General features: G+C 43.1%; 2 protein-coding genes across 2 annotated transcripts in view; both read right to left on the bottom strand.

The window, feature by feature from the left end:
- Positions 1-4835, bottom strand: part of myo1d (myosin 1D) — a 91262-nt gene extending 86427 nt beyond the window's left edge. The window contains exon 1 of the mRNA XM_062526409.1: positions 4239-4835. Within this exon, the coding sequence (XP_062382393.1) occupies positions 4239-4333 (95 nt within the window). The 5' untranslated portion in view covers positions 4334-4835. The remainder of the gene's footprint in view (positions 1-4238) is intronic.
- Positions 4836-5245: 410 nt separating this feature from the next.
- Positions 5246-7544, bottom strand: LOC134069698 (cerebellin-3-like). The gene is made up of 7 exons (XM_062525726.1): positions 7492-7544; positions 7075-7140; positions 6747-6809; positions 6515-6554; positions 6328-6393; positions 5904-6215; positions 5246-5316 (listed from the first exon to the last, which is right to left on the bottom strand). The coding sequence occupies exons 2-7, from the start codon at positions 7132-7134 to the stop codon at positions 5246-5248; spliced, it is 612 nt and encodes a 203-aa protein (XP_062381710.1). The 5' UTR covers positions 7135-7140; positions 7492-7544.
- Positions 7545-12432: the final 4888 nt, after the last annotated feature.

Below are 12432 nucleotides of genomic sequence, written 5' to 3'. Positions count from 1 at the left end.
GTTCTTTCCTTTCCCCGGAAGGATAAGGGAGTTCCTCTCCAACCTCCCAGGGGGAAGAGGAAGTGGGGAACTTGTTGACCTCACATCAGCCTCTGCGCACTCTACACCTGAGGCTTGGATCCTGAAGCCCGCGTTGCTATTGGGCGCAGGAGAGTCACCGGTTGCCGGGAGACACGGCGGAGCAGCTCAGGTGAACCGCAAAAAAACGTCTCAGCACACACACACACTCAAACGCACACACTTGAGACGGGAGGTGTGTCTGCTTTTCAAATCACCATTCGTTTGGGAGCGCGACAGCATCAGGTTCCATAAGCACTTTGAGTCAATTTGTACCTCAGGACACTGTGAAACACAAGCCTCCAAGCCAGGCATGGCCTACAGGCTAACAACTCTCACACGCAGACAGAGCAACTGTCACGCACACACACTTACGTGGACACGCAAAGAAATGGGGTCATGTCCCCACACACACACACACACACACACACACATACAAAGCTCCCTGAACCTTGACCTTTGACCCTCACACAGGGCTTCTGATTGCACTCCACAGCATTAAAGATAAAGCGCTCTGATTGCTAGCTAGGCAACAGCACAGATAAATACTCTCTGTCTTGTTGCAAAGTCGACGCAGTGCAGAAACATCATCTAATCTTTGATCGTGCCACCCCACTCATAAAATAGGGAAGAACGTGGAAGAACATGAAAGGACATAGTCATAATCACGATTGAGTAATCATTAACCAGTTGGCCAACTGACCCAATTTGTTCAGTTCAGGCTTCCTCCAAGAGAATAATAACACATTTTCTGAATCAAAACAAGAGAAGATTACAAGAACAGAGCTCTGAACTTCAGAACTATCAGAATATCACCTGACCACACATGACTTCAGGGTAACGAAACAGAGAGGTACGGAAGCCGCATGGTCAGAAAACAACACAACCCCACGAGTAGCCCCAACTCAGCTGTGGCACAGAGGCGTGGAGGCCTTATGGGCGCCAGACAGCTACAGGAAGAGGCCTAGCGATCAGCGAGCTGTGCTGGCCACACATGCCGCAAGGCCTCGCTCTTCAGTCCTGCATCCTTCCTGAAGCTTCCCCTGGAGAGAACATCTGAGGTCAGAGTTCAAACCAATAATGTGGAGAAACAATAAATAAGCATGACAAATGTCTCTTCTCATAAGAGGATTGCTATTGTGACTTTTTGTTGGAGGAGTTTCTCATGCCATGAGCCTGCGGAAGAACACTGTGACTGTACTCTGTGCTGTAGAGCCGTATTAGCTGAGAGGCGGGCTAGACCGCAGACACGGTAAAGTGGTAATCAGCTATTTCATCTGGAGTGTCAGAGACGCCGTTGGCAGGAATCTCGAGAATGCCCCTGATGTGTAATTGTTTTTTGGGAAGGGGAGGGAGGATCGAGGGGAGGAGGGAGGGAGGGCCTAATCGAGCGGGTGACCAGATCGTTTCCTGAGGTCCTCGGGCCGGGGCAGACACAACAACACTGCCATATAAAGGCATCGATTGAGTTGCATGGCCATGGAAGTTGCCCGCACATCCTTACAGACACTGTGAAAGGGGAGCATGGGAATTAAGGAGAGACAGAGAGAGAGATAGAGAGAAGGAGGGAGAGAGAGAGGTGGGTGGAGATGAGAGTTGAGGTCTATGTCAATATTCTGACTCATTGGTTGTGTCATTCTCATTGTTACGCTAGCAGAATAAATGGATCCCTGCCCAACCCCGAGATGACATCTAACTGGTCCTGGGTAACTGCACAGTTTCCATCTTGATACTCCCGCCAAGAAAAAAAAAAAACTGAATTCCTGTTGGTTTATATTTAGAATGTTCCTTGGCAGTGCACTTACAAACCAATGGGCTAACCTCAAGTTAAATGCAGCAAATGTCCTCAAGATAACCAGCTGTGGCAGCAAAGGACAAAAAGGGAGTTCCAGTGAAGTCAAGACTACAGATAGCCATGGTCTTTAGGACCAGAAGGTCATAGCTTAAAAAGGTCTACAGCCCACAAAACCAGACCTCATAGCTGTCAGTTTAATGGATATCAAATCCTGACACACAAGGGTAGGTCCTACTACAGGACACACCTGGTCCTCTTCATGCCCCCCCCCCCCCCCCCCCTCTCTCTCTCTGTCTGCACAGATGTGGAGTGGAGTGAGGAGGAAAGCAGGAAGTGCCTCTGCTCACACCCTCCGCAAATAACAATCTGCACACGCCATGTCCGGAACAGCCTTGCTCTGCGGCAGAGAAAACAAACGCAGGCCCAGCAGCCTGCCTAGAACCAGGAGAGAGCCGGGGATACAACGTGCTCACACTCACACACACACACTCACACACACACACACACACAATAGCAATGGCACATGCACCCACACGCAACACCTGTTCACATGTTTCTCACATAACAGGTAGTCTACTTATCTGATGGTGATATCAGGCTGATAAAATATGCCTATGCTATGTCACCAATGTCACCAGGCAACCACGGAGATGCCAGTCCCCTCCCATGCCAACAGAGAATTAATGAGTAATAAACATTCTTAGCTGTCAAGTTGAGGGATAAATGATGCTTTTAAATACGTGAGGTGAGCGGCGTGCACACCTTCCATCACCATTCTCAGAGAGCTCCATTGATGCCATAAACAGCAGTGCAAATACGAATACAAATGGCGTGCATGAAATCTGCCTGAGGAAGCAGAGGAGCTGGACTCCTTCCAAAGGCAACACTCCCTTCCAGAGGGCCGCTTTCTAGACAGAGAGGCTGTCGGGATGTCTTCAATTTGATTTCGGTGATTTTCGCTGACATGACAATCTGGCTCCAAGATCGCCTCACAGACCTCACTGTGTGTATCTGATGGGAACAGGGCCCTGGCAAAAACAGTCATAATATCACTCGCATCTCATCAGCTTCCAAACCTCGACCCGTGTGTGTGTGTTTGTGTGTGTGTGTGTGTGTGTGTGTATGTGTATGTGTGTGTATATTTGTACGCCAGTATGAAAAACACAAAGTGCCACTGTAGCAATTTCCCATATGTGGACAGCTAAATAAATACATTGTGAGAATGACTTGGCTTATTCTTAACAATGTTGTAATGGAACATGAATAAAGGTCATCCATGACGTACCATGTGCTGAACCCCTAAGTTTATTTCCTCTATCAAATCAGGGTCCGTCCATTGAGCATCGATATACCGTACATAAATAACCAGTTAAAACAGAGGTTAGCTGCCTTCAGTCTCTTATGTGAAAAGTGAAGTGTCAGGTCTTGAGCTTTAAGGTCTCCTGTAATGTTTGTTATATCAAAACAAAGTAATTAAGCCAGCAAAAAAAGAGTGCTTCTCAAAGGAAAACTTCACTATTGTGAAAAACAATGAGGGCCACTGGAGTACACAGGAAATTCCATAACAATTTACATAATCACAGAACTTGAACTTGACAGGTGCCAATCATTTTCAGAGCATCTTTGGCCCTAAACTGAACCAAACAAGGGAAAAAAACAAATGACAATAGCACCATGATGTTTGTATGAGGGATTGGAAATTAATATGAATGACTGGCTTGACTTAATGAGAGAAAGTACATGCTTTTTCAATGACTAGCATGTGTGCATGATTCACCACGGGTCTGGTGCTGCAGTGTCCATTTCTGTTCAAATACACGTGCACCTGGTTCCTGAGCAGTCATGCCAGTTCTACTCGCACATGGTAAACAAAGGACTTGTTTGAATTAAATCTCTTTTGTAATCTACACAAGCATCCCTTTATTACAGATGGTAGGCTACGTAATGCAATCCACAGGTCCGACGATTGTTCTGTCCTGGGTGGAGCACCTCGCTGGCTCTTACAATTACCGGTCTAACTGAGAATGGAATGGCTGCAGACAGACACACCGACCTATCTGAATAAACCAGTCCATTGTCAATTTAGAAAAGTAAGATATGAGGTGATCTCATTATACTTCAAAATATGAGTGAGAGAGTATGCCATCACTTATACCACTTAGTCTAAGTTAGACAGGAGGCAAATAAGATGGAGTGTTTAATATTATTAACAATTCCCCACAGGTGAGCGTATTTCTGAAGGTAAAAAATGCAGTCAACACTAAATATATCACCAAACGGTGAGCTTTTATTACTTTTCTTAATAGCGCGGGAGAGTCTAAGCTACCCTGTCTCCCTTGCGGGCGATTCATTCAAAGCAAGAAGGTGAATGACCGCGGTTACCTACCTGAGCTTGAGGTTAGCCATAAATTCTTCCATGGACACGTTGTCCAGAAGAACAAAATCCGCCTTCCCGAACTCCAAACTCTCGTGTTCTGCCATAGTTGTTTTTTATCCAAAAGTTACTTATCAAGACGATAGAAAATATGGTTGATGTAAACAAAAACTTTGGTAGACTTATTTGGACTGCTTCACTACGAAACAAAAGATAAACAATAGCCCGAGCCCCAGCTGTTCGGAATAGCCTACGTTACGCTGGCATCTTTGATGACAAACCAAAGTTTTTCAGCATTGTCCTGATGACCACATTTGTAGAGTGCCACCGCAAGTATTTGCTAGAAGGTGTGCATATAGGCTACTTTCTCATGTTGCGGTGAATTAGCTTGAAATAGAAACTGATGTTCCAGAGTAACTTCAAGCTGGTAGCTACCAGTTGCGCTCTCGTATTAATTACCAGCCCTGGGATCCCAGAGAGATATTGTGTGAGGAGCAACTCGCAGCTTCAAGCGAACACCATAATGTTGTAATCCGTCAAAGTCAAACGCCTCTCCATAACCCTTTCCCTGAATTTGTTCTATCCCAGAGAGCATACAGTAGCCTATGTAACGACGAATAATATCCTATCCCGACTCGCCCTTGCCCCTCCTCTTTCGTTCTAGCCCGGTGCGGTTGCAGCGCTTGCCTCCATCTGTTCCTCCCATAGCATACAGATACACTTAAACCGTTTAACGACAGCAACAATACAACTTCAAAGTGATACAGGTGTGTTGATTAAATAGCTATTACTGTGATAGGGTTTTCCAAGAAATTCCAAGAATTTTGAACAGACAACACTGTTGACCATAGAAGGCAAGTCGGTTTGTGTTTAATTTGTGCGCCAGTTCAGTGTTGTTCAGTGTTCTAGCCAAGGCGTTGTAGGCCAATGTTTTGACAGCACAGTTGGCCGATAGCGCATTATAGGCCTAGGCCTACTTCAAAACGGTATTTTGACGCAGCCTAAAGTAGTCTATGGATCTATTCGTAGCCGAACTCAAAATGCCGGTTCCTACAGAAAAAGGCTTGCCGGTGGTAGCCTGGGTTGTTTCCTGTGATACGAGTTGAACACATTCATAATGGATCCAACTTTAATAATAGGCCTACTTACAAGACCAAATATGTGATGCTGCCCCCAGCCTATTTCCCTGGACTGCAAGAATACCTAATAGCCTAAGCGTCAACATTCTAGTTTACTCACGCTGCCTACTGCCTGATCAATGCAGAGCTAAAACACCATCTTGTGTCTGACTGGGGTAATACACTTCTCAATGTCAAAAATAAACAAAACCAAAATGACAAGCAGCCTGAATAATAACTTTTAATAATAAAATAGCATCCAATGAAACACAAAATAGCATCGGCAAAACAAAATAGCCTCGACAGATGCACTGGAGACAACAAAAGCTTGTGTAGGCCTACTGGGCTTTTCTAGATGCACTCGCACGTTGTGTCGGCGCACCTTCACAGGTAAGATTTAGTCTATAGCCTACAGAAAATTACAACATGTTCAACTCGATGTGGGAGAATTGGTTTAATGCAGGACATCTAAGTAATTGCGCTTTATTTTGATCCAACCGCATCAGCAAAGAACCACCAAATGTGATGGTATTAGATGTAGAGTTTGCCCAGGAATGACCGGTGACTTGGTTAACATAAACCTTGTCATTTTTACAGAGAGTCGTCATGTATGTACCAAGAGTGGAAGCAGGGGTTTTGACATCTGCACGTGCGACAGCGACCCAGTAGTTTTTGATGACTAGCCACAGGACGGTTGCGTTGCCCTTAGACTGACTAGAGAAATAAAACTGGTAGACACCGGAGACAGGGGCTCGAAACACACTAGTTTTTTTCTTGAAGCCCGCACCCTTATTAACAAGAACTTTGCTGAATGTGATACGGTTCACCTTTCCTTCGAGACTCCCAGGATGTGAGGCAAAGAAGTGAATGTCTGTTAAAAGAGAGAAACAGGAAGAAATGAAACTATAAAGCATGTCTGTTGACTATGTTGACTAGTTTACACTTATAGCCTAATAATAATGTTGGCCTACTCAGTTGCTTACGTCTCTTTCTGGCCGCGCGTCTGTAACTCCGAAAGTTCTGCGGCGGGAAAAGCTGATGGCGGCCACCTGTTGAGTGTATACGCACGAGGTGGACGATCAGACTCAAACACTGCTGTTCTATGCATTAGGCCTACGCAACCATTACACTCTGATAATAGCCTACATCATCAAATATGCATTTACTAACTTTCTGTCAACGAGGTCACATTCTCATCCATGATCAGCATCTGTGAAAAAACAAACCAATACTATTATCACACTGAAGGCTACAATATGCCTATACTGTTCATATTATGACTTATTAATTGTTTACTAGCTTTTACATTTTCGTAGCACGCTATGCGCTACTTAAATTGGAATGATATTTCTGCCAGTGTGTGATGCTTTATAACTTGCATGACTGTGGTAAAGGGACTTACTCGGTCTATGGCCTTCTGTTTCTGTTTTAATATGACTTGTTCACGACTCAGCCTCTTCATCTCCTGCAATCACACATCCACACCCAAATGCATGGAGAACAGGCATCAAACATGTCTTGCTCTTTTATAAACACAATTATGCAGTAATTCTGAAAAAATGAAGGATGTGTGAAAAGCAGCATCTGTTCCAAAATTGAAAATGTTCACTCATATGAAAACTATTGACTAACCAAGACCACAATTTTAGGGAGTATAATTCTTGCTAGTGGAAATGTTGTGATGTTTGATGCACAAAATTAAATGGAAAATACAATTGTTTTCACAGTACCTTCTGCAATGTGGACAGTTGTTCCCATAATGGTTGATCCTTTTTATTCCAAACGCCCATTTCATACTGGATAAAACATAACAGCAAAACACTGCTGGTTAATTCATAACCTTAAGGATAATCTAAAGTGCATTGATTCTGATGGCATGCAACTAAATATGTTATGATCCAATTAAGTATGTGAGTTGTTGTATAAGAGAATAATTTGTTTTGACTCAATGGTTCATTTTCAAAGCCTCTTCCATAATTAAGAATCAACTATCTGATCACGAAAAAGGACTCAAATAGGACCTGCAAACATTAGGCCAATTTTAAAGCAATGAAAAACTGTGCCGCCTACCACCACTTTATCCTTTGTTACATACATTAATAGTTTGCATAGCGGATTCTCTGACTATCAGAGACAGTCTCACTCACCGGGCCTTGATCACCCTCAGTGTTCACTATGCTGGCAGACAGCACCAACAGCACTGACAAATACACCACCAACATCTACAGAAATTAATAAAGTAGATAGGCATTATGTAATAACATTGTTATACTGTTTTGTTCTCAAAATGATTTGAATACCACTATTATTGTTTAGCTATACATTTATAAAATATCTTTGTCTCATAAAAAGATGACTTACCATTACTTCTTAAACGGACCATGCAGGTTAAAAAACGAGCACGTCAGGAGTTTCAACATGTTATGTAACTCACAGCGCACACACACCATCCCTCTCTCCTCACGCCTCTCTGGGGATGGGGCTCAGAGTATGAGTCTGGGTGTCACCTCTGTTACCACATGCAAACGTGGAAATGTCACTTTGCTGCGTTCTGAAGATGTCCAGCTAACAAATTGCTTACTGTCGTTGCAAGTTGCCAAGAGTTGGCAGTTTGTTTCCCCTTTGAGAGTATCAAGTGCACCAAGAAGTCTGCTGTGGTTAAACAGCTTTAGATGCCGCCATGTTTGAAACAGATACTCATGGCCTGAGGCAGAGATGTACCATGGGAGAAAGTTAAAATGGCTACGAATGGATGTTTGCAACAGAGCCTGCCACAGAAAATTACTAGAGGAAGACAATGATTTATTTAGATCATTTATCATGATTAATATACAGACCTACTCCCATGATGCCACAGTATCAAGGCTGTATCTAGGCTGTATTACTGCCTAGAATGTTAGGATGTTTTTCTCTCTATAAATACTGAACAAAAATAAAATAAAGCTGTCATCAGAATTAGATCTAGCAGACTAACAAAATGAATAATTCATAGATCGCTGGAGGACTTAATCGCTGGAGGACTTAATGTTTCATATATACTGTAAGGGAACTACTACAGGCCTACATTTAGTGACCCTAAACTATTAACACAGAAGACTCAGGATGAAAAAAAAATCAAGCCTGTGTTCTTTACAAGAAGATTATTTTATATATGAAAGAATGGTGGAAGTAAAGGTTATTAACAGACACAACCCTCTCAAATGCAAGGCATGATTGAGCCCTATACTGGATAAATGAGTGTCATGTTGCATGTTGGATGTTGTTGCAGATTTTCTAACCCCATTGAAGGCCTGACATGATTTCCTACACAGTATGCATGATATCATTGGAGTTGAAACACTAATAACTCACAGGATTATAAATGCTTCAGATAAGAAGATAGTGAAGATAGCCATGTGATGCTCTAGCTTTGCGATGAGAAATATGTAAATGCACTTCTAGAATTCTCATATCTGAGAGTAAAGATAGTGTGTGTGTGTGTGTGTGTGTGTGTGTGTGTGTGTGTGTGTGAGAGAGAGAGAGAGAGGGGGGGGGGAGGGGGGGGGGGGGATCTCTACTCTCATAAACACATACACACCATCTCCAGACAGCTTTTTATGACATATGTTTGAGATGTGGCATCAATGAAACAACAGTTTTTAGTTAGCTCTTCACACAAAAAACTATTGTAAAGCAGCAGTTTCGAAGTTGCTTATTACCATCACTACAGGATACGGTGCAGACAAAATTGTGTTTTTGAAAAATTACTCTCTCAAGTGGGTGTGACATGGCGTGTCACTCCACAGATTAATGAGAGTTTGTTCTTTCCAGATGGTTCTATGATATCACTCAAGTTGCCTTCCTTGTAGAAGAGTATCTGCAGTAATACAGAATCGCCACAAGGTGGTAGCATTTGTGATGTTTGTATTGACAGATAAAATACGACAGTATTGGCCTGGATTTGTATGCAAGAGGCAGTTTACTCAGACTGGACGGAACAGGGTAGAGCTGTAGGCAAAGATTTGTTGTTTGTTCTGAGAGTGGCTAGTATCTGCCCTGTGGCCCTGATGAAACGAGTTAAAGATTTAGATAAAGCTTACTCAGCTCAAATTGATTTGACATTGATTAAGCTGACACATTTACAGATGGATACAGTTAGAGGGAGAGGGCATGTAAACTCCTTGTTTATGAGGGGCTTCTCCTGCTTGTGAATGTGTGTGTGTGTGTGTGTGTGTGTGTGTGTGTGTGTGTGTGTGTGTGTGTGTGTGTGTGTGTGTGTGTGTGTGTGTGTGTGTGTGTGTGTGTGTGTGTGTGTGTGTGTGTGTGATTATGCATAGCATAACGCAGTGACTTGATAAATATAGGAGAGCACAACAGAGTGAAAGTCTGGCATTCCCCGGCATGCACAAAAAGAAGAGACAACACTCTTGGCTCTGAATGTACAATAAGCAGCTCTGTTTAGCGAATGACTTCATCTCATTAGGCACCTGGACCATTCATCAGCCTCACGTTCGACCCAAACACACTCACTGTACTCTCAGACACACTGCGCTGCCATACAAGGCTGGGTCCTTCGAGGGCAGGTGTGAAACACTAGCGGCCGGCTGTAAAGTGAGTAGGCCAGCGAGATGTCTTCCACAGACGATGTTGGTCACGGGCCTGGTCCACACAGGGAGGCACGTGGTGTGTGGAGACACCCAAGCTTGGCTAGTCACGCAATAAACATACATGCACAGAGCCATGATCTTACATATGACATGCCTGACCAAGCTCTGTAGGTCACTATTTTAGGTCACCCACGCTTGCCTCCATCTGTTCCTCCCATAGCATACAGATACACTTAAACCGTTTAACGACAGCAACAATACAACTTCAAAGTGATACCTGTGTTGATTAAATAGCTATTACTGTGATAGGGTTTTCCAAGGAATTCTAAGAATTTTGAACAGACAACACCTTGTTGACCGTACAAGGCAAGTCGGTTTGTGTTTAATTTGTGCGCCAGTTCAGTGTTGTTCAATGTTCTAGCCAAGGCGTTGTAGCCAGGTTAATGTTTTGACAGCACAGTTGGACGATAGCGCATTACTTCAAAACGGTATTTTAACGCAGCCTAAAGTAGGCTATGGATGTATTCGTAGATTAACTCAAAATACAGTACGGTTTAAGCCTACTTTACACTGACAGATTTTGACAAGATTTGGGAAAGATTCTTGAAAGATTTTAGTCTTTTGAGTAAAGCTTGAATGAGGGGCATTAGTTAAAAGACTACAATCTTTCAAGAATCTTTCCCAAATCTTCAATTCAATTCAATTCAATTTTATTTATAGAGTGCCAGAACATTACACATGTCTCATGGCGCTTTACAGAGTGTTAAACCTTCAAAGAGAGCCCATGAGCAACAGGGGCAAGGAAAAACTCCCTAGAATTGGAGATACATATAGGAAGAAACCTCAGACAGATCCACGACTCAAGGGCCCAACCCATCTGCCTATAGGGTCAGTTAAGTAGAGTAAAGTCATTTGTAGTATCAGAAGGTTCAAACAGTCCAGTATAGGGAATAAATAGTCCATCAGTAGTCCATTATTAATTTTGGAGGGTAATGGGTCGCTGGAATGCGTGGGCCGGGGATCCTGGCAGGGAACCACAGCAGGTAATGGTAGGGCAGTCATAGAGATGATGATGGCAATGGCACTCAGGGGGATGGGACTTCAGGTGTGATGAGGGCCAGGCACAAAGATGGCTGATGACTAGTAATGGTTCACCTCACAAGTGAGGTATAGGGGAAAGGGAAGAGAAATAAAGTGTGTTAGTATTACTATAAGTCATGATGGTTGGTATTAATAAGTATATCAATGGGGATATAAATTATTATACTATAGAGGGAAAAAGCAGATCTTGTCAAAGTCTGTCAGTGTAAGGTAGGTTTTACTGAAAAAGGCTTGCCGGTGGTAGCTTGCATTGTTTCTTGTGATAGAATTGAACAAATTCAGAATGGATCCAACTTTTTTTCGTAATAGGCCTTGATTATCAATAAAATTGCTATCAATTTATTAATAAACCTGTGTAAAGGGACCTGAAGAATTGAGGATGTTCCAAAATAATCTTGCCGCTCTTCCAGACCTTCTAATAGCATTTATTAATTCTGATATGGAAAATAACACAAGGCATTTAAACTTTCAAGGCATTGAATAAAAGCATCAATGGAAATATGTCACCGCTATTGTTACGCCCCAGTGTGTTCTGACCATCTGTGTCTGTGTCTTTCCAGTTTCCAGGCCCCGCCCACCTCTAATTGCCTAAATAAATAAATATATCAATTTAAGTGGAGTTCCTGGTCTAGTTGGTCAGCCATAGACCTCTGAAGTTCGCCTACAAAAAAGCCACCATCTTTGCCCAAATAAGGAGATCCGGTATCTTGAGATTTTTTCTATGGGAAAATAACATGGGGATTTTCAATTATCGCACCTGTTAAACTCTCGCGGGGATGATGACATTGGAAATGCAGACGTTTTTCACTACACATTTTGTCCACTGCCGACTAGTGGATACTGTGATCTTCGGTAGGTGAAGACGGCACACTTTGATCTTTGCTACCCCAGAGCTAACTTACCATGCAACTTGCCAGCTTAAATTAACTCCGGGATCTCCTAATATGGGCAAAGATGGCAGCTTTGGACCCTTTTTGTAGGCGAACTTCAGAGGTCTATTAAATGGCTGAAGATGGCATCAGAGCAGAGCCTTTGAGCCTGCCAGAGCCGTGGATGCTGTGTGTAGTGTGTCTTGTGTTATCACGTTTACAGTGCGTGGGGAGTGGCTACGGTGTAGCACACCCTGGCCACAGGTGTTGCATTGCAACTGCAAAAATGTACCTGTTACATTGCAGCTACAAAAATGTACCTGAAACGGTCAGAAGGGTTTGAGGGTCATGAATCCGTGCCCAAAATTCACATTCCTTACTCTATAGAACCAAGGTCTCAGCATATGTGGTGAAATTCTGATCTATGCCCATAGATTTCAATGGAACAGCCTGCGATTCAGGTTCTTCTGATGAAGCATCTTGACTCTGCCTTAATTATCTTTGGCTGCAAGAATACCCAATAAGATTAGTG

The sequence above is a fragment of the Sardina pilchardus genome, chromosome 22 (genome assembly GCF_963854185.1).
Source record: "Sardina pilchardus chromosome 22, fSarPil1.1, whole genome shotgun sequence".
Lineage (NCBI taxonomy): Eukaryota > Metazoa > Chordata > Actinopteri > Clupeiformes > Clupeidae > Sardina > Sardina pilchardus.
The sequence above is the reverse complement of the archived record's forward strand: the minus strand, read 5'-3'. Positions and strand labels throughout refer to the sequence as shown.

Coding starts and splice junctions, on each gene's coding strand:
- LOC134069698 (XM_062525726.1), bottom strand. CDS start 7,134: ATGGGCGTTTGGAATAAAAAGGATCAACCATTATGGGAACAACTGTCC. Junction 6,555..6,746: donor AACAGAAGGCCATAGACCGA/GTAAGTCCCTTT, acceptor GTTTTTTCACAG/ATGCTGATCATGGATGAGAA. Junction 5,317..5,903: donor TTATGTTAACCAAGTCACCG/GTCATTCCTGGG, acceptor CTCGTATCACAG/GAAACAACCCAGGCTACCAC.